The 22,722-nt window shown below is 46.0% G+C and overlaps 1 protein-coding gene across 5 annotated transcripts in view; it reads right to left on the bottom strand.

Annotated features, from left to right (window-relative positions):
• Nucleotides 1–161: 161 nt before the first annotated feature.
• FLVCR2 (FLVCR choline and putative heme transporter 2) overlaps nucleotides 162–22,722 on the bottom strand; it is a 34,885-nt gene continuing 12,324 nt past the window's right edge. The window contains exons 3-12 of one of the 5 annotated variants that reach the window (XM_026792401.2): nucleotides 22,049–22,189; nucleotides 17,114–17,181; nucleotides 16,301–16,404; nucleotides 9,565–9,675; nucleotides 9,068–9,173; nucleotides 8,491–8,602; nucleotides 7,467–7,522; nucleotides 5,809–5,908; nucleotides 2,843–2,861; nucleotides 165–1,742 (exon numbers count right to left, since the gene is read on the bottom strand). In XM_026792401.2, the coding sequence (XP_026648202.2) occupies nucleotides 1,709–1,742; nucleotides 2,843–2,861; nucleotides 5,809–5,908; nucleotides 7,467–7,522; nucleotides 8,491–8,602; nucleotides 9,068–9,173; nucleotides 9,565–9,675; nucleotides 16,301–16,404; nucleotides 17,114–17,181; nucleotides 22,049–22,189 (851 nt within the window). In that variant the 3' untranslated portion in view covers nucleotides 165–1,708. Of the gene's footprint in view, nucleotides 5,909–7,466; nucleotides 7,523–8,490; nucleotides 8,603–9,067; nucleotides 9,174–9,564; nucleotides 9,676–16,300; nucleotides 16,405–17,113; nucleotides 17,182–22,048; nucleotides 22,190–22,722 lie in introns of all 5 variants that reach the window. The other 4 variants (XR_003379914.2, XM_074542596.1, XM_074542595.1 and 1 more) reach the window with 4 other exon arrangements.

Consider the following 22,722-nt stretch of genomic DNA (forward strand, 5'->3'; position numbering starts at 1 on the left):
ACTAGAAAAATAATGCCCAAAACAGTGAACAGCACACAGAATCCAGAAAAAAACCCAGCAGGAACTCCTAGCTGGGAAGATAATTCACATGCAGAAGAAAGAGGAAACAAAGGAAAAGAACATAGCAGTAGCACTAGGCAGAAAGATGATTCTTCTGTTCTGCAGAACATTTAATGAGCCACATATAGACTGTTTCCAATGATTTAATATGAATACATCAGGTTTCATTGCACACTTCAGATGTTTATATTTTACATTAAAATTTCCATTGAAAATCATTCTGAACCCCCATTCTCAATCCCAAACTAGCAAAGATAGGAATTCAATCATAGAATATGCTGAATTGGTAGGAATTTATCAGGATCACAGTCCAACTCCTGGGCCTACACAGGACCCCTAAGAATCACACCATGTCCCTGAGAGTGTTGTCTAAGCACTTACTGAACTCAGGCTCTATCAAAATGTAGTGTATCAAAAAATGTTAAAATTTCACCAAAAAAAGTTTTGTCAAAAATAGTTTGTCAGAGAGGAATATTTTTAACCATTCCACCTCAGTACAGCTTTTGTCCCCTGCCTCAAATAATACATAAGTAACAGCATGATTTAAGGCATATTAGGACACTTGATGTCTCCAGCAGGGGTGGGATGCTGGAAAGGATGGAGAAGTGATAAAAGGATCTATAGTTGTGTTTAGAAGGTAAACAGCATACAGATGGGCAGTGTCTATAAGACACAAATGCTGGTAAGTAGGCACCTTCTCCTCTGTTATCAAGTGAGAAGCTTCCACACTGCAGCAAAGCTGGACTCCATCATACCCCTCTCTGTGGCTGCGAAGAGCAACACAGCCTTGGCTGGTTCTCTCAATATAACACTTCGCAAAAGTTTGTATGTAATGTTGAAACATGCAAAAAGCACCTTATTGTTAAGGGTGAAGACATGGTCCTCAGCTCAGGGAAATAGTGGTTTGACTCACTTTTGTTGCTAATGTAGTGATGAGCTAGATTTAGGCTGCAGAACTAGTCCTTGCCTCAAGCTAGAAGGCATATTGGTATCTCTTAATTACTCCTGATATGTAAGATCATCAGGGCAACCCCAGTGAATTCTGAGTAGAAGTTTATCCAGACTAAAGTGCTTTATCTGGGAAAGCCAAATAATAAAAGAAGAGCTGGCAGCAGCTGGTGCACTGCTTTGCACTTGCTGATAATGTACTGAGGCCTCTACTACTACCTGTGCAACACAGAGCACCATGGGAACCAGGGCAGAGCAACCCCTTTTCCCTAGAGCCAGCTCTTCCAGGGCTGCTCACAGAGTTAAGTGTGATCCAGCTTCTGCCTTCCACCTCCCAGCCACATGCAAGGTGCCACCATCATGCTCAGGGTTAGCCTGGTACTGTGGCTTTTCTCTCAGCACAAATGCTTTTTCCAAGCATACATGGTGGGACTGGGAAGACACAGCAGATTTTCCCAACTTTTCCTCCCAAACACCAAAACAGCATGATGCAAGGCTAAAAGTGATGAAAGCAACCCCCCTCTTGTTTTGGTCTTTCACACTTTCCCCAAGCAGTTCACAGGGCTCCTGTCCTGAGGCTGCTCCCCTCCCATGGCATGCATGTGACAGGAGGATGGTGCAGGTAGAAAAGATGGGAATGAGGGGTCTGTATCTCCCAGCTTTGCCACCCCTTGATTTCACAGCCGTGATTCCTCAAGGACTATGGGATTAGTGTAGGCTTCTGGCAACACTTTCTGCAAGTCAGAGAAAAACAGTATGGTTAGGATCCTGGCTTGCTAGTTCATAGCTCCCTACTACTGCAGAAATCCTCAAAGAAGAATCACCATCCTCAGAGAGTGCTGCTGGTTCCCTCTTCCTTCTCTTGCCCCTTAGCCTAGGCAAGGGGCACTGGGGCAGCAGGGCAGTGCAACATCCAACTGTTTAGGCTACTTGCTGTAGTCCTCAGAGCACTACTGTGGTCTGCTAATTCATTGTGGGGCTGATACCACCAGAGGGATCAGACCCACAGCCAGCTCACCAACAACATTTCACTGTGACACAAGCTCAGCTTCAAGCATGAAGCTGCAGGGCCAGTTCCCTGGGCAATGGAAAGTGCACTCCATGCCATGAGGCAGCACAGTGTCTGTGCAAACACCAGAGAGAACTTGCTTTCTTTGCATCCTCAGGAGGCTCAGCACAACCACTAGTTCCCCTGTGTTCTTACTCCAGCCTGTTTGAGGCCTCTTCAACTCCCAGACACATCGCTTATCTTGCTCTTCTTCCAAGTCTTTTCATCCCCACCCCTACCACCCATGGAAGTGCTGGTCCCCTCTGTCCTGCTTCTTCCCTTTCCCCAGCTTAGATTTATGGCTGAGATAATTCCACAGAGCAGTGCCTTCTTCAAAGTTCACTACTCATATCTTAAAGAGATGTAAGAAATAAGAGGCAAACATACAAAAGATTTTTTTTCTCCATAAATCCTGTAAAAGAACTAACCTAATTTCTTGGAACCTTAAGATGGAGCAAGCTTTTCCCAGAGGAAAAGCAAGGAAAATGGAGACTGCTGCCCAATTACCACCCCATCCTCAGTTTCATGAAACAGCCAAACTGTTGTAATTCCAGTTCAGCTTTCCTGGGTGGAGTTTGACAAACTCAGCTTCCGAGTCTTTCTGGAGTGTGTTAGGATTAAACTTGAGACTTTTTTTTCCCCTAGTGGATTTTGGAAAGCATACTTCTCAAGTTCTAATTCTGCTTACAGTGAGACAGACCAGCTGTCACCAATTCAGAAGACAGCACACAGACTTGTAAGTGTTAATGTGGAGTCTCCTGCAGCCTGGGCTCTGAGTTTACTCACTGTAAGGCAAGACTGATATCTGAGGCAGAGGAAAGAGATTCACATCCCCAGTGCAGTTCAAGAGAAATCCAGGCAGCATGGAAGGAAGAGATAGGAAACAGTCTCATTTTGAGTAGGCTCTTACACAATCTGTAGGTGACAAGGTTTTACAGAAGTCAGCAGCAATATCCCAAAGCAGAGAGTGAGATAAGGAAAGCATCAAAGACATGTCTGAAAGCAAAAGCCAGGAAGTGCAAAGAGGGAACTTCAACAAGCAGGAAGGGTGGGGGGGGGTGCATGAAGTGGTGCAAGAGGTAGGAATAAGGGGAAATCCACACTTAGACTTCAGAAACTCCACCAGAATGCACCATGGAAGCACTCAAGCAACTCAGACCAGGTTCCCCAAGCACCTCTGGGGTTTCAGCACCAGTCATCTGCTGTGGAGCTATAGGAGCAGAGATTTAGATCAGACAGTCTGCAGGGCTTCACCACCTTTGGAAAGGAAAGCTTCTCTCACAGCTGTGAGTCACAGTACTGGAAAAGGGCATACAGATGGCCTACCTATGGCTTTGGGACAGGAGAAGGCTGCCTGCCACACAGAAATGGAGTAGGGAAGTTTAGGAAGCAGAGAATGGGTACACATTGTTTGTGCCTACTACACAAAACTCCAGCATTTTTTTATTCGCAGTATTTCACTAGAGGCTAAGCATGGTACAGCTTCCAACAGAATCCAATAAGCTACTGAGGGTGGACACTTGTCCTAAACAAACCATGGAAGATCAGCAAAGGTACTTTTTCTTAATGCAAAGGAACAGTACAAAAAGGTTTGCATGGATGCTGCAAATCACAAGCAAATGAGCACAAGCAGTACACAGCATATTCATGAGTATAATGTGCATGCTCAATCAACTGACACTACTACGAAATCTTAAGGCACAACTCTGGAATGTCTTCAGATGCATTTACAACAAAGGCAGCACACAAACAGCCTCATTGTCACGTGAAACAGGCATTTGATCCAATGATCCAAGTATCCAGAGATACAGAAAGCTAACCCAGCTGGAGCTCTGGGAACTGAGGCAGAGACAAAAGTGGGGATGATTGTTGGGACCACATTACAGCTTAATTAATAGAGGACAAGGTGTACACAAGGACATTAGGTTCATTTAATCTACTAACTGCAACACTTGTTTAATTATAACCACAGCAGATGAGGGCACCAATAGAGGAAAAACTGCTACATAGCCAATGGTAGAGTGCTTCAATGGAAAGTGAGATCTGCACAACTCCACAGCTCTGCGTGCTCTGAAGGCTCACAACTGACTCCGAGTCTTCTCCTTGCAACAGCCACAGAATTGTTTAAGCTGAAGAAGACTCTTAAGATCACCAAGTCCAACCATTTGCCCAGCACTGCCAAGTCCACCACTAAACCATGTCCCTAAAAACTGCATCTACGTGTCTTATAAATACCTCCAGGGATGGTGACTCTAACATTTCCCTAAGCAGCCTGTTCCAGTGCTTGACAACCTTTTCAGTGAAGAAATTTTCCCAATACTCAATGTAAATCTCCCATGGTGTAACCTGAGGTTGTTTCCTCTTGTCCTGTCGCTGGTTACTTGGGAGAGGAGACTGACCCCCAGCTCACTATGACCTCCCTTCAGGTTGTTGTAGAGAGTAAAAAGGTCTCCCTTGAGCCTCCTTTTCTCCAGGCTAAACAGCCCCAGCTCCTTCAGGTGCTCCTCACAGGACTTGTGCTCCAGATCCTTCACCAGCTCCATTGCCCTTCTCTGGATATGCCCCAGCACCTCAATGTCCTTCTTGTAGTAAGGGGCCCAAAATTGGACACAGGACTTGAGGTGCAGCCTCACCAAGTACAGGTGGACAAACCCTTCCCTAATCCTGCTGGCCACACTATTTCTGACATAAGCCAGGATGCCACTGGCCCTCTTGACTACCTGGACACACACTGGCTCGTGTTCAGTGGCTGCTGACAAGCATTCCCAGATCTTTTTCCAATGGGCAATTTTTCAGCTGCTCTTCTCCAAGCCTGTAGCACTGCTTGAGGCTGTTGGGACCCAGCTGCAGGATCCAGCACTCACCTTGTTGAACCTCATAAATTATCTCAACCCATGGATCCAGCCTATCCAGGTCCCTCTGCAGAGCCTTCCAATCCTCCAGCAATACTCCTGCCCAACTTGGTGTTTGGTCTGCAAACTGACTAAGGGTGGACTTGATCCCCTCATACAGGTCATCAAGAAAGGCATTAAACAGGACTGTCCCCAATACTGAGCCTTGGGGCACAGCACTGGTGACCTGATGCCAGCTGAATATAACTCTATTTACCAACACTCTCCCTGCCCATGGGACCTTTCCTCACACTTCCATCAAAGTATAGCAGCTTCATGATCCCTGCAGACCATGCCCTAATCTTAGCAAGTTAGGGCTGATTTTCCCAATTGACTCACTCTGCTTTGCCTGTTAGTCCTGTTGGCTGTGGCACTGTATGATACACACAGTCTATCACACCTTGAAAAGCAAAGGGTAGCATGGATAACTTAGTAGACCAGCCTGTGGCACAGAGAACAGCGAGTAGTAAAGCATACCACCCCAAAACCAATTCTTTAAAGGGTTCCTGGTATCACCTCCAGCCAAGAATCTGGACTGTGAAAATGATAGAGAAGTGACTCCAAATGTCTGCACCTCCTCTCCCTAACAAATGACTGACAGTTAAGTTCTTAATCTGCTCCAGCACCAGGCTTTGCTTTGCTGCACCTAGCTGAATCCCTACATCTCTGTCTGACATGAGTCTAGGGGGATCTCCACTCTGTTCTTGGAGGCTGTCTTGTCCTTCCTCTCAGCTGAGTACCTGAGAAGACCAGAAAGATTCTTGATACTCTACAGCCATTGCAGTCACCCCAGAAATGCCATTGGCTTCATGCCTGTGACACCCTGGGAACATTCAAAGTAGATTGGTGCAATTCTCCTACCTTGGTGTGTATAAGCTAGTGAGCAGGAGTGGCAATTGATGGGGTTAGATTTACAAGCTACAGTCCCATAATCCATGATCTGATTGCTGCCTTGGAGTCTCTGTAATGACAGTCACAAGTCAGAAAATATGGAGGCAAGTAGGAAAAGAAATTAAAGCGGAACAAAATAAGGAAGGGAAGCAGACAATGGAAGAAACCAGTCAAATCACCCAAGCATGTGTAAGGCAGCTGTGCCACACAGAAAAGCCCCAGTACCTGACTTTGCCAGAGCTCTCCACAAAGGCAGCACACAGCGCCCAAGCCCAGCTGGCTGATCCCCTGGCCGAGGCTTCCATCTTAATGCAGAATACCAGATTCAGCCTACCATCAGTCAGTTGAGCACCTGCAGTTGGTTGTTAAGTTTGAGAATACTCAGGTGAGCTCAGCCATGTGGAGGACACATTTGAAGGTGTTGGTGGGGTGTGCAACATGACTTCTGAGCATGTCTCCTCAGGGGGAAGGAGCTGCCAGTGAAATTTTTGACTGACTGAGACCTGTTATCTCACACACATCTCTCTGGCTCTTACTACTATCAGTTCTGGAGACTTTGAGGATTATAAAACTGATGTTGCACCACCTTTGCTCTGGTTGCAACGCTCTTCCCCATGCAGCAGCAAGCTCTTGCAATAGTACTCAGACTGAAAACGATTTATACTAAAAAGGGCTTAGGCAAAAAACGTACAGTTCATCTGATGAGAGAAATGTCTGACAAAACCTAAGGATCTACTACTAGAAGGCATCACCTTCACTGCCAAATGACCTCAGGCCCTTTCCTGGGCCTTCCACATCCATGTTATGAATTCTGCTCACAGTGCCACCAGCATTGGAGAAGGGCAGCACTGTCTTCTGAGTAGAGCTGACCCAAGACAGCAGAGAACTGAGATTTTCACACTTTGCTAGTCATGGTTGCTGATGGTCACCTGAACATTGAGTGATATCTCTGCTAACAACCTAGAAGAGGAGCCCAGAGTAATACAGAAAATAGCCTCAAGGAACCAGTCCCCTCCCTTTCCCTGCATCTTCTGACAGTATCCACTGCAATTAGTTCACCCACGTGCAAACAACTGCATTTATTGCACAGTACATTACACCCCAAGCTCTGGTGTGCAAGTATGAACTAGGAGCCTTGTCAGCAGCACTATGCAAAGTGTGAGCAGCCAGGTTGCTCAAGCCCTCACTTAGGCTCTGGCACCTTAGCTTCCTCCAGTCACATACACTGAACCCCACTTGGCAGCTAAGGGCAAGGAGTAAGGGGAGTAACCTAACAGCCTAGGGGCCTAGAATAATAGTTACTCAGCTCTACAAATGAGCAAAGCACTGAAGGCCTCAACACATTGTCAAGGGAGAGAAGCAATCACAGCACTGCCCTACATCTGGCCCTAGCTGGTATGAAGATGTGTGAAACCCTGCAGAACCCCAGAGCCTACAGATTCTGCATGACATTAACACTGAGCAAATAGAGGCCCCAGCAGCTGGCAGAGCTGGGATTACATCCAGTTTGAAAATGCCAACAAAGAGCTTCCCCAGAAGCCACCCCTTTTCCTAGAAAGGGGAGAGGTTAGGTGCTGTCCTGAGCTAAAAGCAGGGGCACAGCAGGTATTGAAGGGAGGTTTACTCACTGTCTGTTCATTTTCCAAATTGGCCTGTTGTCTTCGGAGATCAGCCTTAATGAACGCTGGAACAGAGGGAGGAAGAGAGATGTGAAGGCAGTCAAGTCACCATGCAGGGCCCAAGTCAATTTCCCCAGGCCTCAAAGGAGCAGCAGAAGCCCCAGAAGAGACAGAAACATATTACAATGAGCAAGAGAAATCACTCTCCTGGATAAGGCTGAGAACACCTGAAACAGGCAGGATAGAGATTCTTTATTGCAGCTTTAGAAGATGCAACTTTGAGACCCCAGCCAGAGTCAGGGAAAAAAGCCTTGGCTCTTCTTTGTAAGCAGAGCAGATGCTTAAAGAGGAACAGCACTGCTATGGGACTGCTGTGTGGGTTCTGCCCTTTCCTGCAGGCGCTGTGAAGCACAGACAGATGACTCTTCAATGAATTAAGTTGAAAAGAGGGTACATTATTACAGCACTGGACACATGCAGAATCATTTCCAAAGGCATGTGCAAAAAAGTCACAAGTTCCTGCTCTCTATTTATCCAAAAAAGTTTTACACACTCAAATGGTTTCCAGGACGGTTTCTACAATGCTTATTACATAAATATTAGCCCTTGCCTGGTATTATAATTAGCTGAACATCCATTACAGCTGTGCAATTGTCCTCTTTAATTGGGTCAGTGGCTCTCTGGGGAGGAAGTAAGATGTCTTCCTCATGGTAAACTCTTAATCTGTGTCTAGTTGGCAGGGCTCCTTGACTTGCTGGTCACAGTCCAAACCTCCTCTCATTCTTAGAATCCAGTGGTATTTATGGTTCCTGCACTCTTACAATACTTCATTTATCACCTGTCATTGCCAACCTTGTTTCAGTTATGCCCACCCAGTATCAATTAGTTTCCTTGTTAAGCTCTAATCACAGCATATGATCTTTGCTAATTACATTTCTAACTTAACCCCTTGACTGAACTGCACACAAAAGCCTCCAACAAATGTGCCAAGTCCAAGGCAAAGTCAGAGCAGAAGACTTAAAATATTAATTACCTGTCATAATGGTCCCCAGGAACAGGACAGAACAAAGCAAGAGGTTTCCTGCCTTTGTCCCAAAGCGATCCATGATTTGCCCTTGGCTAATGGTCAAGGCAATACCAAAAATCTACAAACAAACAAAGGTAATGTCAAGCTATACTGCTATTATAAAGCAGCCCAAACTCTTTCCAATCTTTACCAAAGTATCAGAGCATACAGGTCAGTCAAACAGTTGGCCTAATCAGGCTAAAGGTTGGTTATAAACACATCCAGGGGCATCCTCTTGCAGCTAATGGAATGACAGATGACCCTGATGGGTGGAATCCCATCTCTCGCTGGAGACGAACCAGAACTCTTAAGAGCTATGTTGGAAAAGGCAAGGATGACTGGCACCCTGAAGTATTTTCTTAAACAGAATGAGTGCCACTACAGAAATGCCATGAGGAACATCACTCAAAAAAACAGGTCCCAAGCTGCTTAGATCTGCAGTACATTACACCATAATGGACAAGAAATAGGACTCAAGGCTTGGAACTACAATTTAATCTCTCTGCCTAAAAGGAGACAAGCAGAGGGAAAACAGCACACCTACCTGTGCTGAGACATTAAGGAGCCCTGATGATGTTCCTTCTGATTCTGGGTATGTCAACTCTGCAGCAAACTCAAAGCCCAGGGGAAGGTATCCTGTCATGAAAAACCTGTAATGAAGTACACAGAAAGGAAGACTCAGCAACTGCCAAAGGAAGACCAAAGAGGTACAGTATAGACCGTAACTCGAAGCAGCATTTCCCCCAGCACAAACAGCCATGCCAGCCCACATGCTTTTCACTCTTGTCCACTGTCATCTATGGGGCTGTGGGTACCACTTGCTTCCCAAAAGCTTCCACTTACCTGAAACAATTAAGCTGAGCAGGGTCACAATAATGTCCCTCACTCAAATGAGACACATACAAGTGAGAGATGGGAAGGGCAAATAGGAGCCATTCAGATGCCATGGCTCTTCCCAGTCCCTCCCACAACAGGAGTTCTGCCTCCCTGCTTATCCCCTCCCATCACATGCTGAGGAAAGCAGCCTGCACACGGACTTACCCCAGCAACCCAGCGGTCACAAAGACCACCCAGAGGTGGTCCAGGCTCAGAGTGAAGGTATAGACTATCATTCCCACCAGAGACATGATATAGACAACAAGCGTTGTTTGCCTGCAAGAAAAAGCAAACAGGGTTTTATTTAATCCAGTCCTCCTTTTTGCCCACAGATGTTAGTATAGCTTGTAGCACATGGATTAAAAAAAAGCATTTAAAAGTTGCACAGTCTCTTGGCACTCATACCCAGACAGAGGAAATGGACTGACAGACAGCATGGAAAGGCCTGCACACAGAGCAGCACAGCAGAAGAAGAAAGATCCTACCACAGGTTGACAGGTGCCTGGTCATATATGGTACATGGCACTTGAGGGAGAGAACAAGAGCCAATTAAGGAGATCATTAATCTTTCTTGGGCATCCTCTATACTATAGTCAGTTGAATATACTTACTTATAAGCAGGAACCAAGGAGATCAAGCACTTGCAAGCAGGAAAGTAAAGAGGTGTCAACACTGCTAGAGTCTTATGGGCCTATATTTTTCAGTGCTGTCTGAAACAGCTTTCGTTGCTGCTCCTTTCTGTTGTTTAAGCCACCTGCTGTATTTGGAGAGGTGACATGCAAGCCAGGTTGCCCTCAGAGCCTCACCCTCAAGCCACGCGAGGCTTGAGGGTTCATTCAGCCAACAGCAGCTGAGGCACAAGCTCTTGTCTGGGTGCAGAGGAGACCAAGACACCCTGTGCTCAGGAGGTATGCCAGTCACACCCTGGGAACAGCCAAACCTGCAGCCAGGCCGTGCAAGGATCATCAGTGAGCTCAGCACTGCGAGACACAGGCAGCAGCCCAGGCCAGCTTCCACCACAACATTTAGCAATTGTCATCCTTGACTACACACCAAGAAAACCCTTCCCACATTAAAAAAAACAAGGCTCTTTTTAGTACAAGAGGCAGCAGTAAGTCTTCCCAGTACATAGTTTTGATGAGGAGAAGGAGGGAAAGGAGGAAAAGGTAAATACTTTACCTGACTGAAATTCCACCACGATTTTGAAAGCAAAACAGTTACCAGAGTCGATAAAACCTTTTGATCACAATCTTTTAGGAAGAAGTTACATGTATTACCACAAGCTACTTGTGTACTTTCTCCCAAACTTAAGTCTTAATCCATTAAAGAATGTGTTTGATATCAGTTCCTAGAATTCCACTGAAGAAACTAAATCTCAAACTATTTTCACTTTTCCTTTTTAATGTAAATGATCACTGTCAAAAATCTAACCCAAGTATGCAGTAAGTATTACAATGTGTAAGAAAATGTTCCCAGTACACTGAATTACTACAGATAAATCCAGACTGTTCCAGCTAAGGTTCTCTCCTTCACTGCTGCAATGACTGCAGTCAGTGGGGCACATTCTCACCCAAACGTAGGCCTGAGAAGCTAATTTCAGCCTTCAGCTATTGATCCATACTTACAAGGTTCACCAAGCTCATTTAATATATTGAAAGACTAAACAACATGCTGTGGCGAGCATGTTGTATATTTTGTTTTGTAAACTTGTTGTGTATCAAAGGAGCAGTTAAATCTCTTTAACCTCCAATGCTGTATCATTTCTAGAGTATGTTCTTTCCAAAGTTTTCACTAAAGGAAAAATTCAGCTGTGAAGGCAGCATAAAGGGACTGCTTACTTCTGTTATAATCCATTGCAGAGAGCTGCTACATGGTTGGCACAGTTCCTGGAGGCTGCAGAAGGAGAAGAGCTGAAAGACCAACTGAACAAACAGCAGCCCCAGAGAGTGAAAGAGATGCAAGCAAAAGCTTTTTTCTGCGCAATACAGGTTCCTCAGGTATGTCCCATGAGTTCTTATGCCTCTCATGCCCTGACAAGCAGCCATGGAGGTAAGAGATGATTAGGAAAGCAGCTCAAAGCTAGAATTACAGTTCTGTACTGGGGCTACATGAACCAAGTTTGAACTGGGTGCTCCTTCCACAAGCAGGAGTCTCCAAAGTACATAGCAATTAGTGCTAAAATACTGTGCAGGCCTCCAAGAGGTGGCTGCAGCCTTTGGTTGAAGTTTAGTCACTGCCAGCAGGGACACGCAGCCCATGGAGTTTTATAATTTTTTTTTCTCACCACAGCCAGTTTGGGCTCAGTGCAGAGGTCTCAGGACAGTCACACAAAATCTCACTCAGTTTTCTAGGCTTATGGTTCAAGTATTCCAAGGGATTTGTATCTTATTCAGTGTCATGACAGCCGCCACATGTTGCACTTCACCCTTCATCTCCAGGCAAAGGTGATGAATGAGACAGTGACCAGATGTGGTCAAGACTTTGTTTCATATTGATGCTATGTCATTAGTCAAGCTGCAAGAGAGGAGTTCAGTTCCCAGAACGTGCTGTGCCCCATAGAGAGCTGGAGCAGGCAGACTCATAGCTGCAGGCAAACTCTTGAAGGAGTCCTTCACTGAAACTGCAGAACTGTGTAGACGACAAAATGGAGAAAACTGATCCTGCCGGGGGTACCTCATCTATCAAGTTTTCCTGAGTCATTAGGCTGCAGAAGGACAAAATTATCAACAGACCTTTGTAAAAGAACAAGACCACAGGCTTGAATGTTGTGGGAAATACAGACCAGGAAGCACCCTGAAGCCATGAACTGCTGCCTGCTCACCACACACCCTCACAGGATCTGAACAAAGAGCAGTGAATGCAAATCCTGCTGGAGGAAACAGCCTTAAGCACACAAGCAGACTTCTCCTAAACCTGAAAGGCTTAAGACTTAGACTTCAGCAAAACCCTGCTCCCCCGAGCATACCATTGATGACAAGAAAAGGAGATTTAGAGCTCAGCAGTCCAAGAAAGACACAAAATTTTGAATAGGGTTTAACTGAGATACTGGAAGACACTGGTGCATAGGGAAACAAAATCCCCTGGGGAAAGACCCAGAGGCAAAGCGTTCTCAGGAAGTGGCCTTTGACACCCTGTTCACTAGAGAACAAGAATACTCTGTAGCCATAGGAGCACTGAGGCATGGAAAAATGCCCAGGTTTAGCTTAATAAGCCTCTTATCATAGCCATAAATCTCATGGGAATGAGAAAAGCATAAAGAAGGAGAAGCAGATTCACAGAGCACATCGGCACTGCATTCTGGTGTTTTTAGCAACCTACTGCCATGATGGCTCTACAGGGACTGACAATTTTCATTGTCTGGAACAGGGAACAGAGACTGTCCACTTAACAGGCTAATTAGTGCAGTGAGCACAAGCTGGAAGTTAGGCATCCTGCCACATTACCTTAGAGAAACTGAGATTAACCCAACCCTGTGCTCTGGGAAGGAAGCATTGCTACAAAGGCACCAGTGCCAAGTCTCCATGGCACAGCCAGAGGGAGATCTGTGAAGGACCTGACACACTTGTCACTTAGATGAACCTAACCAGCCCTGACATTCATCTGCCTTCCCAGTCACATTCCCAAACCTTCTGAAGAGGCAGATTAAAGAGCCTGCACAAGGGACTGTGAGAAAAAAGAGACCTTGGGGGAAAAAAGCCAGGCAGGGCCAGCACCAGCAGGGAACAGGGTTGAAATGAAGAACACATCTCCTGCTGTTCAGTCAGCTCCAGAAGAAGCCTCAGAGTAAGGAATGGGTATGGCCCAGCCCAGCCTTGTCTCACAAGGTCACTTGGACAAAGGAAGCAAGTGACACGAAGGGATTGCAGCTGCAAAAACAATAAAGTCAAGCAACATCTGAGGCAACAAATGAACAAGCTGGGAGCAGGAGGTGGGATGAGAGGCACAGGCACATACAACAGTTTTAGCTGCTCACAGGGATGTTGTGTGAGCAGCTCCAGCATGCTCTCCTGTATGGACAGGGATGACAGATGGCCTACACAGGCTTTGCCATGAGGACAGCACATTCCAGGCTGCACACAAGCCCAAACAAAGCCCTTGATCCTATGCTCCCAGGAGATGTCATTGCTGAAGAGACAGAGGTGTCAGATGCTGGAGAAAGGGATGAATTGGAGAAGACTGCTTTGGTTTTCACCACACCCTTATCCTCTGGCATTCCGTTTTATGCCACTTTCTTCCTGTATGAAGGTCAGAAGAAAGGACAGTCTTGGTAAATTATTCATATAAGACATATGGCACAACAGAGTGAAGACATATCCACTACACAAGGACTAATCTTGTGTAAAACAGGCTATGATAAGAAGGCCCAAATTGCTGGTCAGGCTAAGCTGAGAGAGCACTCATCTTCTCACTTGAAAGAGAGCCAAGTGCCCCATCCTCCACCATCTTTTCTCCCTCCCCCAAATTTTTGTACCTTGCATCTGTACAGATCTAAAACACCTCTTGGGGTCTTCTGCCTAGTCAATGGAGAGAGAGATGGGTATTTCTGACATCTTGCCTTATAGAGATGCAGCAATGAAAGCACAGAGTGCTGACTGCAACCAGCTTGATCTGAGGCCACATGAACACTGCACTTTAAAGAAAAGCATAACCAAAGAGAAGTGCTGATTAATTCAGTTCCCAAACACCTCATTCTGAGCCAGACTACCCTACCGACACCCATGCACCCAGCAGTCTCCAGGTGTCACAACCTCATCTGTCCTCTGAGCCAGGAACTTGATGTCAAAACTATAAGGGTCTTCTCCTGATTCTATGATTCAAAGAGATGGACTGCTCTCAACAAGCCATACCACCAAAGGCAACCCCAATTCTTGCACTGCTCGCTCATCACTACATAACCCATGTGTTTATTTTAATGGACCAAATTTTGCACCTGCTATTCCAAAAACAAGAACAGTGCAGGGACTTGCCTGCCAAATAAAAGCAAGAGTGCAAGGCTTATTGGTGCCCGAGCATGACAGATGGGGAAAGCCTGACTTAGCACAGCCTCACCCTTTCAAGGAACTGCTGATGGTACAGTAAAGATCAAACATGCATGTAGAGCTCTGCAATTCCTTCTGTTATTAACCTTCCACTGCTCCCCTCAATCACAGCTGGATCCCATTCATTTGCTTCCCTCTCTCTCCAAGCTGACTAAAAAAAGGACTTAATATCTTTCCTTCCTGATTTTCATGTGCTTACCATTTTATTCTTGACACCATCTCAGCAACAGAGGGAAGGGGGAGGGTATCCACCTAGAACATCTGGCATCTTGACAGTTTTTTTTAAATAGACTTTTAAATGGGGCTAAATAAAGACTATGTAGCACTCAGGGAAAAAAAAAGTGCTAGTTTCACAGAAATCCATTTTGTAGGCTGTAATGGAGAACAAATTCTTCGTTTTAGCCTTAGGTGAGGAAAAACCCTGCTATCTCCCAATAGGCCTTGGGGTCTGTAGAATAAACTCCACGGGTGACATTGTCCTATTCTTCTGCACTGTTAGCCAGCTCTGCCTACCTATGTAATCTCTCCAAGAAAGGAGTGGACACAGAACAAATACAGGATTTGTGGATTTTTGTCTCTCTCCCATTCTCCCAAATTCCAAGTCCCAGCTCTGCATGGTGAGTCACAAAGCTCTTCGAGCCTTCATGCTGCAACCTAACCTCACTTACAGAGAACCAGGAAGATCATCCAGTCTAGCAGTGCCAGCTGAGGCTACCTTAACACTAGCCCTGGGCTGGAAAGAGACAAGTGACATTGCATGGTTAGCAGTGCAGTTCTAACAGTTGTATTTCTATTTCCCAGGACTCCCACATGAGTACTACTCAGTGCCACAACCATCTAGACACAGCAACAAACAACCTGCCAATCCCAGAAGACCTCACCTACTGTTATTTCTTATTAGAGAAGCCAGTTTTCTATTTCTGATCCCTGCACTGCACAGGGAGCTAGGGCCAGAGGCCACTTCAGAAGTTGCAAGCTCACAGCCAGCCAGATTAATCTAAGCTGTCTACAATGAGAATGTGCATTTCTGGCCCAAGGTATGAGGTAGGATAATGATAGTAGGACTCCCCCAGATGAAAAGCTGCTGCAAGGAATAAAACTCTGAAATTGCTTTCAAGTCATTACCAGCACATCATCAGTAAAGCCCCCTCTCACCCAACCTGCTCAGACAACAGGTTGTAGCACAGTTCTCAAAGCCAGCACAGAAATCAAAAAGCTAGGTGGACCCCAGTATAATAGACAAGAGTCTCTCTGTATCACCTGGAATATCCTACAGAGGTGTTTCTGAGGACCAGGAACTGTAGGACAAGCAAAGACTCTTAACTGTCCCTTTGCAGATGGCAAAGCATGCTGGCCAGATCTGCCTTCCCAACTCATAGGGCAACAAACACAGCCTCATCCACCCGTAACCCCAATAACCTTATGCCTGCCCTAAACACAGCAGCACGCCACCAACACAATGCCTCTGGGCACTGGATTCAATGTGCCTTTCATTAACTGCACAAAAATTCACAGAGGCTGGTTTGTAAGGGCTGACAAATGGTCTGGTACAGTCTTGATTCTGCTTGTGCCAAGAACTCTCTCATCCCTGGCAAAGCAGTTATTGGGCCATCTCATCTTCTCTGTGAGCCTCCCTAGGGACTGCCAACACCAGATCTCGCATGGGCCCAGTGCTGGCTAATGCACAGCTCCAAACTTCACCTTACACTAACTGGGTTTGGAAGAACCCTATTTTTTCCCCTACAAATCCTCTCAATGATTCAGTCTCCACAGTGGCAACTTGCAGCTGCACAGGGTTCCTCCTTGCACAGTGTGGAGGAAGAGCACAGTCACCAGGGCACAGGGGCAAACAAGGGACTTACTTGTAGGTTTTGGTTTTGTCCAACCAGATGCCAGAGATCAGAGCCCCAGCCATCCCCGACAGTATAATGGTGAGTCCAATCCTGCCAGCATTCACCTCCTCCCCCTGTGGTGAGACACATACACACTCACACAAGTGCAGGAGCTAACTCATAGCCAACAAAAAGCAAAGCGCACAAAACCCAGAGAGGAAGAGACAGCAAAGCTAGTCTTCTCACATGCTTTCTGCTGGTAACACAGTAACCAGAACTAGCCTTTGCAGGAACACTTTTGGGCCCACTATGAGCCAGTGCTTTCTGGTCCATGAAAAAAAAAAAGTGGTGTGGCAATTATGTCTGAGCCAACTATGAGAAAAATGTGTGTACTGGCCAGCGTGAGCAGATAGTCTAAAAGGAGTTAGCATAAACTCTACGAAGCTTGCTGTTAGGATTTGGACCAGATTGACTAGGAAATACTGGGACTCACTATGAGGCAGAACAGAAAGGAGCTCTGTGGCAGGCAGCACCAGCAGTGAGCTGTACAATAGCTCAGGTACAGAAGCACCCCATCTGTCTGCCACCAGAGCATGAGCAACCTCCCGGAACAGATGTCCCAGCAGAAATCACAGTTAGAAACAAGTAGAGGAAATTACTGGAAGATTTTCTCACAACTAAATGCTTTCAATTAAGGTGCAAAGGAGCCATCTTTTCTAGAGCTCATCAGCTTTTGCATGGGGTGGTGCAAAGGCAAAAGGGAACAGCCAACTTGTGCTGGACCCAACTTGTCTTGGACAGCAGCAAGCATCAGAGAGGGCCATGAGGGTTGGAGGCACTTACTGGGTAGTGATGGATCACCATGCGGTTCAGCAGAGTGGACAAGGCGTAGAAACAACCTACATTCAGACCTGAGAAGGGGATAAAAATGCAGCACATTCAGAGCCTGTTCCTCTCCTGCTGGGCTGTGAAATGGTAGAAATGCAGAGAGAGAAATCTTTGGGACCATCAATCCAGAACAAGGCTGCAGTGTCTCAGGAGAGTGAGCCAGACTGGCAGACATAGGATACTGAAAGAAATGCAGACCAACATCCAGGCCTCAGCATGCAGAAGGAAGAACCCTGCAGTTTCAGGATGGTTCCTATCTAAGGAGCTAGAGGAAGGGCTGTGCACATTTCTGGTCCCGAAAGGTCTTGCAACTCCTTCACAAAGTTCCAACCCTCTGAGCAACCCTGTGAGCAGCCAGATTCATCTTTTAGCACTGCAATTTTCTCCTCTGCTCCCAGCCAAGTAAAAAAACTAGAAAAGCATCTGCCTCAGCACCATACCTTGAACAAGGACCCGAGATTCAATTAACAACAGTGTCATCGACCTGTGTATTTTCCTCCCAGAGAAGAGCCTGGTCAGCATTCTCCCTGCTGACAGCCAGTAAATAACATTCTCTCCAAGGCAAGAAATGCCAGAAGACAAGTGGGAGCAAAGCTGATTGGTGAAGCACAGACAGCACTACCTTCAGGCACCTGGGCTGTGTGTCTGCATGGAAAAAGTCTTGCATTTCAAAAGCTATCACTGAGGCCTGAAAAAACCCCATGAAAGTAACTGTTTCTGAAAGAGAACTTGCATTAACTGCTACAAGGATCAACCACCTGGTGAAGGTTTCTCAGTATCACCCAAGGTGAGAATGAAACTGTTGGGGTGATCTGGTCAAGCCCTATTCAGACACTCAGCTGCATCTTACATGTAATTCTCGTTGGTTAAATGCCTTCCCCAAAGGGCAGAAAACCCAACAGCTTTGTTCAGCAGGCAGCAACATCCACATGTGCACTGGACCAGCAGTACTGCAACGGCTCCACTCTCACCTTGGGTGATACTGAGAAACCTTCCCCAGGTTGATGAGGTCTGTAACAGTCAGTATCTAACTTTCTTCTCAGAAAGTCATTTACATTTGCAGTTGGTTTCTCTTCAAGGCTTCAGTGATTCTGATGGGTGGAGGGAAGGGGACAGATTTTACCACTGCAGCTCACACATCTATAGGCTCCAAAAGGAGACATGGTTTTAAAGTCTGGCACAGATGCCTGAAATCCTGACAAAACAGATACATATCAAGTTCCCCCTTCCTACTTTTCCTCTCTAAGCCTCAGCTAAAAGCAGAAACTAACAACACAGGATACAGAAGTGCAGTCTAGCAGGCAGAGCTCTGACAGAGTAAACAAAGCTCTGAGCTCTGCTAACCCTGAAGTCCCCTATCTCCCCTTAAGTACTCAGCAATCCTGCACCTAGCCCAGTCTTCCACTGAGCCCTGGATGTCTGTTGCAGTACACAGCACTATGAGCAGCCACAAGATTGGCAGCTGGAGGGTGCATCACACTACCTTCACACACCATCTCTGACAACATTACAATTTACTGTGAGGGTGGTGAGGCACTGGAACAGGCTGCCCAAAGACATAGATGGAAACGTTTAAGGCCAGGCTAGACTGGACTCTGAGTGATCAGGTCTAGAGGAAGGTGTCCTGGCACATGGCATGGGGGTTACAACTAGATGATCTTTAAGAGCCCTTCTAATGATTCTAAACCATTCCATGATTAAGTAAAGCACACTCCACAGCTGTATGGCACAGACAACAGACAAAGACTCTTATGCAAGTGATCCCAAATATTGCCTGTGACAATGTTTCCCACTTCAGAATCCTGTCAGAAGATTACAGGAGAGGCTAGTAAATTGAGTGACATGCTCATTAGGCAGGAGAATCGACCTAATCCTTACTAAGAGTTACTCAGAAGACTGGAAACTTGGGCAGGGCCAGCAGCTAAGGATGGGGGAGAACAACTGGAGAACTCTTAGCAAGGAGGCGCCCTCCAGCCTTAAAAGCTGTCTCTTTGCAACACTTAGCTATGGCAAACAGCTAACACACCCTAAATCAGCTTCATCCTACCTCCACCTCTGGAGCACCCCGCCCACTAGGGGACACCACAAGCTGCAGTGCAAGGACACAGGAGTATGGCAGATCAGCACAGCCCTTCTGTTTCTTCACTTCAAAGCTGGGCATAAACATTAACCACTCATTTGTGCACCTCTATTTCTCACCCAGGCAAGAGGACAGCAGCCTTGTGAAGACAGCCAGATGCTGTTCTGGTAACTAACATGTCACTAAACCAGCTTTACAGCAGCTCTGTGATCCTTGTAATTTCCAAGAGAGGGAAGAGCCTCTGCTCCCAAGCTGGGCAAAAAGTAAGAGCTGGCAGCAACACTTGGCACCAGAGTCAGGTAAAACATTCTAAGAATCAAGACAATGTGTCAAATTTGCATATGCGAGGGCTGAGAAAAGTTGTAGACACTTCATGTGTCACAGCTGCTCAGTGAAGCTTCTCTGAGAATTACAGCTGTTTGAATGACCATAAAACAGGTAATGGTTGCTTCCAATGGGAAAGTGGCCATTTGCCATCCAAAAGTGGCCATCTGAATGTCCAGCACCACCTGATTCTTTAGCTAGTTATCATGGTTTGCTTGTAATGTAGAATAATGTTTTGATACCCCAGTGTGTCCTCTATTTTATAGAGGCCAGAACAGGGAAGTTTATAGCCTACAGCTCCAAACAGAGCCCTTATTAAGCCTGAGATTAGAACCCAGGTCTCCCACAGGTAAGCAGCCTATTACCTACTTGCCAGACTCTTTCTTGTTCACCCATGTAATAGTACCCAACAATGGCTCCTTATGCAGGTCCCACTGCCCCATCACCATTCCAAATGCTGATTCTTTAACACTGTCTCGTGACTCCCATTCTATTACTCTTTCCCAGAATTTCTCACCCTTTTCCTGCCTACTGCCTCTGACTAGCAACACGCTCTCCAATGCAAAGCCCAACCCCATAGACTTGGAATTCCTTAATGCCCATTCCATGTTATACCTCAGTTTTATGGAAGCAATGTCAGCAGCCTTGGGGAAAAGGTTCTCTGAGGGTTTCCTGAAAATCAGTTCACGAGCACCTGACACAGCAGCAGTGACACCACTGTGTCCAGCACTGCAAGTCGTGCCACAAGAAAGGAACCATTGGCTGCTGGTAATGCCAAGACCTCAGAGGTCTGCAGATGTGTTCTGACCTGTCATTGTGGAAGGATCCTCATTCTTTCTACAGCCAGGCAAGACGGACAAGCAGCAGGTTAGCCCCTCTCTCCCTGATACATGCTATGCTAGCACAAAAGCCAACAGGCTGCAGATATCTTTGTGTTGGGTGGGCAGGATGACTCAGTTGCACTCATGTGGCTGCAGATGTCTTAAATCTCGGCCAACGTAACTTTTGACTTGAGTAGGAAAAACTGTCACCATATTAAACCCAGACAAGCTAAAAAAAAAAAGTTTCACAGCACAGTTCCCTCTCTGAGTAACAGTCACCATCTCAAGTCAAGCTGGAGATTGGCATGAAGCTGACACAGAGAGGAAAAGAAAAAATGCACAGACCAGCAGCAAGGGAAAATGAATTATGAGCCACTAAACAGATTTTCCACACTGTTTGTGACTGCCAGAAAAGAATTATCTCAGGAAGGTCAGATTCTAAACATGTTCTTTGTACTGAGAGCCCTCCTCTCTCCTCTAGGACTTGTTTATACCTATTAGAGCAGATGCTTTCCCCTTTCTTTTTCCTGAAGGGTAAATGTGAACTGAGCAGATGATACAATCCAACTTTAGACACAGTCAGCGTGACAGATTTTTCTGTCTTCACTTTCTGAGAGGGTATTATGTACTATGGTGAAAAAAAGCCAAACCCAGCAGCTGCAATGCAAACCAGGAGAGTTTAAGAGCAATCTGAGAGGGGCATTCCTACTTCAGTGAGAAGGAAGGGAACAGAGATTCCAGCAACTCCAAAGACCTTTAGCATCCTCACCAAGTACAAAGCCACCATCTGACTCTCTCCAACCTGCCCACTCATCCACAAGGCCTTTCAGATACAATTGCTGGCAGAATGTGCAGAACTTTCAGCAATATTTAACTGTATCTCTGAGAAGCTTCTATAGCGAGCTGGTAGGAAGACTGAGGACAAAACTACCCACAGACTAACTGGCTACAGTATACCCTATTATGCAGCCAGGCAGAGACCACAATGGCCTTTCTGCTAGTAAGAAAAACATTTCTCCATATGCCAATTCAGCATCAGGGAATAGATTCAACACATCACACTGCCCTCAAACAAACATACCGAGAATACTGAAGAGAAGCAAGCAGCAAATTCAGCACGCAAGGACAGATGGCATAAAATATTCTCTAGTCCTTCCTCCCAAGTGCTTCGCAGAGACCGCCTAGAAAGCTGACAGTCTGCACATCTGCATACTCCATATGACCTCTACAGAGATGCCTGGCAGTCATATTCATGTCCTTGCCTTCAGAAATGACTTTCATTCAGTTCTATGACTTGCACTCAGACACTTCCATACATTTCTTATGTAAGCACTTCGATTGGTTTGCTGCAATTAGCTAAATTACTAGAAAAAAAGAACAGATAAGGAAATTCCCTAAACAGCAAACAGTCAAAGACTGGGAGAACAGTTGTAGGGGCACATCATCCTCTGCGTGCTTGCCTTCCTTTTGTTCTTTCCTGCTGCATTCACGGGTAACCACTGCTGAAGAGGACTGGGCTATAAGGATTCCTGGTCTGTGGCAGCACAGGAGAGCTATCTTTATGTTCCCCTAAAACAACTCAAGCTAGTTACTGTCCCAGCAGAGCACAGAGAACAAGGGAGAGGCTGTGATAACTGCACAAGAAGAAAGGAGACCAGACCTTACCATAAGTGACCATAAGCAGCAAAAAGTTGGCATTGCGGAGCAGGCGGAGGATTGACTGCACGTAGGAATACTCTGCAGCTGGTCTGGACTGGATCAGGGCCTGAGCTCGACTTGGAGGGTTTGGGGGCTTCTCTTTGAAGACTGAAAGCAGACACAAAAAAGCACACCTGTTTGTAGACACAAAAAAGTACACCTGTCTGTAATGGTGCAATTGAGGGGCCTGAGCACACACTGTGCCATTTCAGGGATGGCAGAGGGACTGCTAGAACCAAGTGTACAAAACACACCATTTTCCTTAAGCTTTGATCTCCATGCATGAACTTATCCAGGAACAGAAAGAACAGCTCTCTTCCAGCAGTAGCTCCTGTCTCCTTCCCAAGGGAAACATCTTGCCTTCAATTAGATTTTTGTGTAGGCAGTGTCCAGCAGCACCAAAAGAGTTCTCAAGATTATTATCAGACTTTGTCTCTAGAAGGATGACCATCCAGGTGCAAAAGTGTTATGTGGATTTACAAAAGACAAAGCAGAACTGAACAAGTCAGTTGACAAAGGTGGCCTAGTGTTCTGCAGTGGCCAGTGCCCAGGGAACAATAACCTTTGCCAGGTTTTATTTCAGGCCAAGCCATCTGCTGCCCCTTACTATCATTAAAGTAGCATCCAGAAATCCCAGTCAC

The sequence above is a fragment of the Zonotrichia albicollis genome, chromosome 6, assembly GCF_047830755.1.
Source record: "Zonotrichia albicollis isolate bZonAlb1 chromosome 6, bZonAlb1.hap1, whole genome shotgun sequence".
Classification (NCBI taxonomy): Eukaryota; Metazoa; Chordata; class Aves; order Passeriformes; family Passerellidae; genus Zonotrichia; species Zonotrichia albicollis.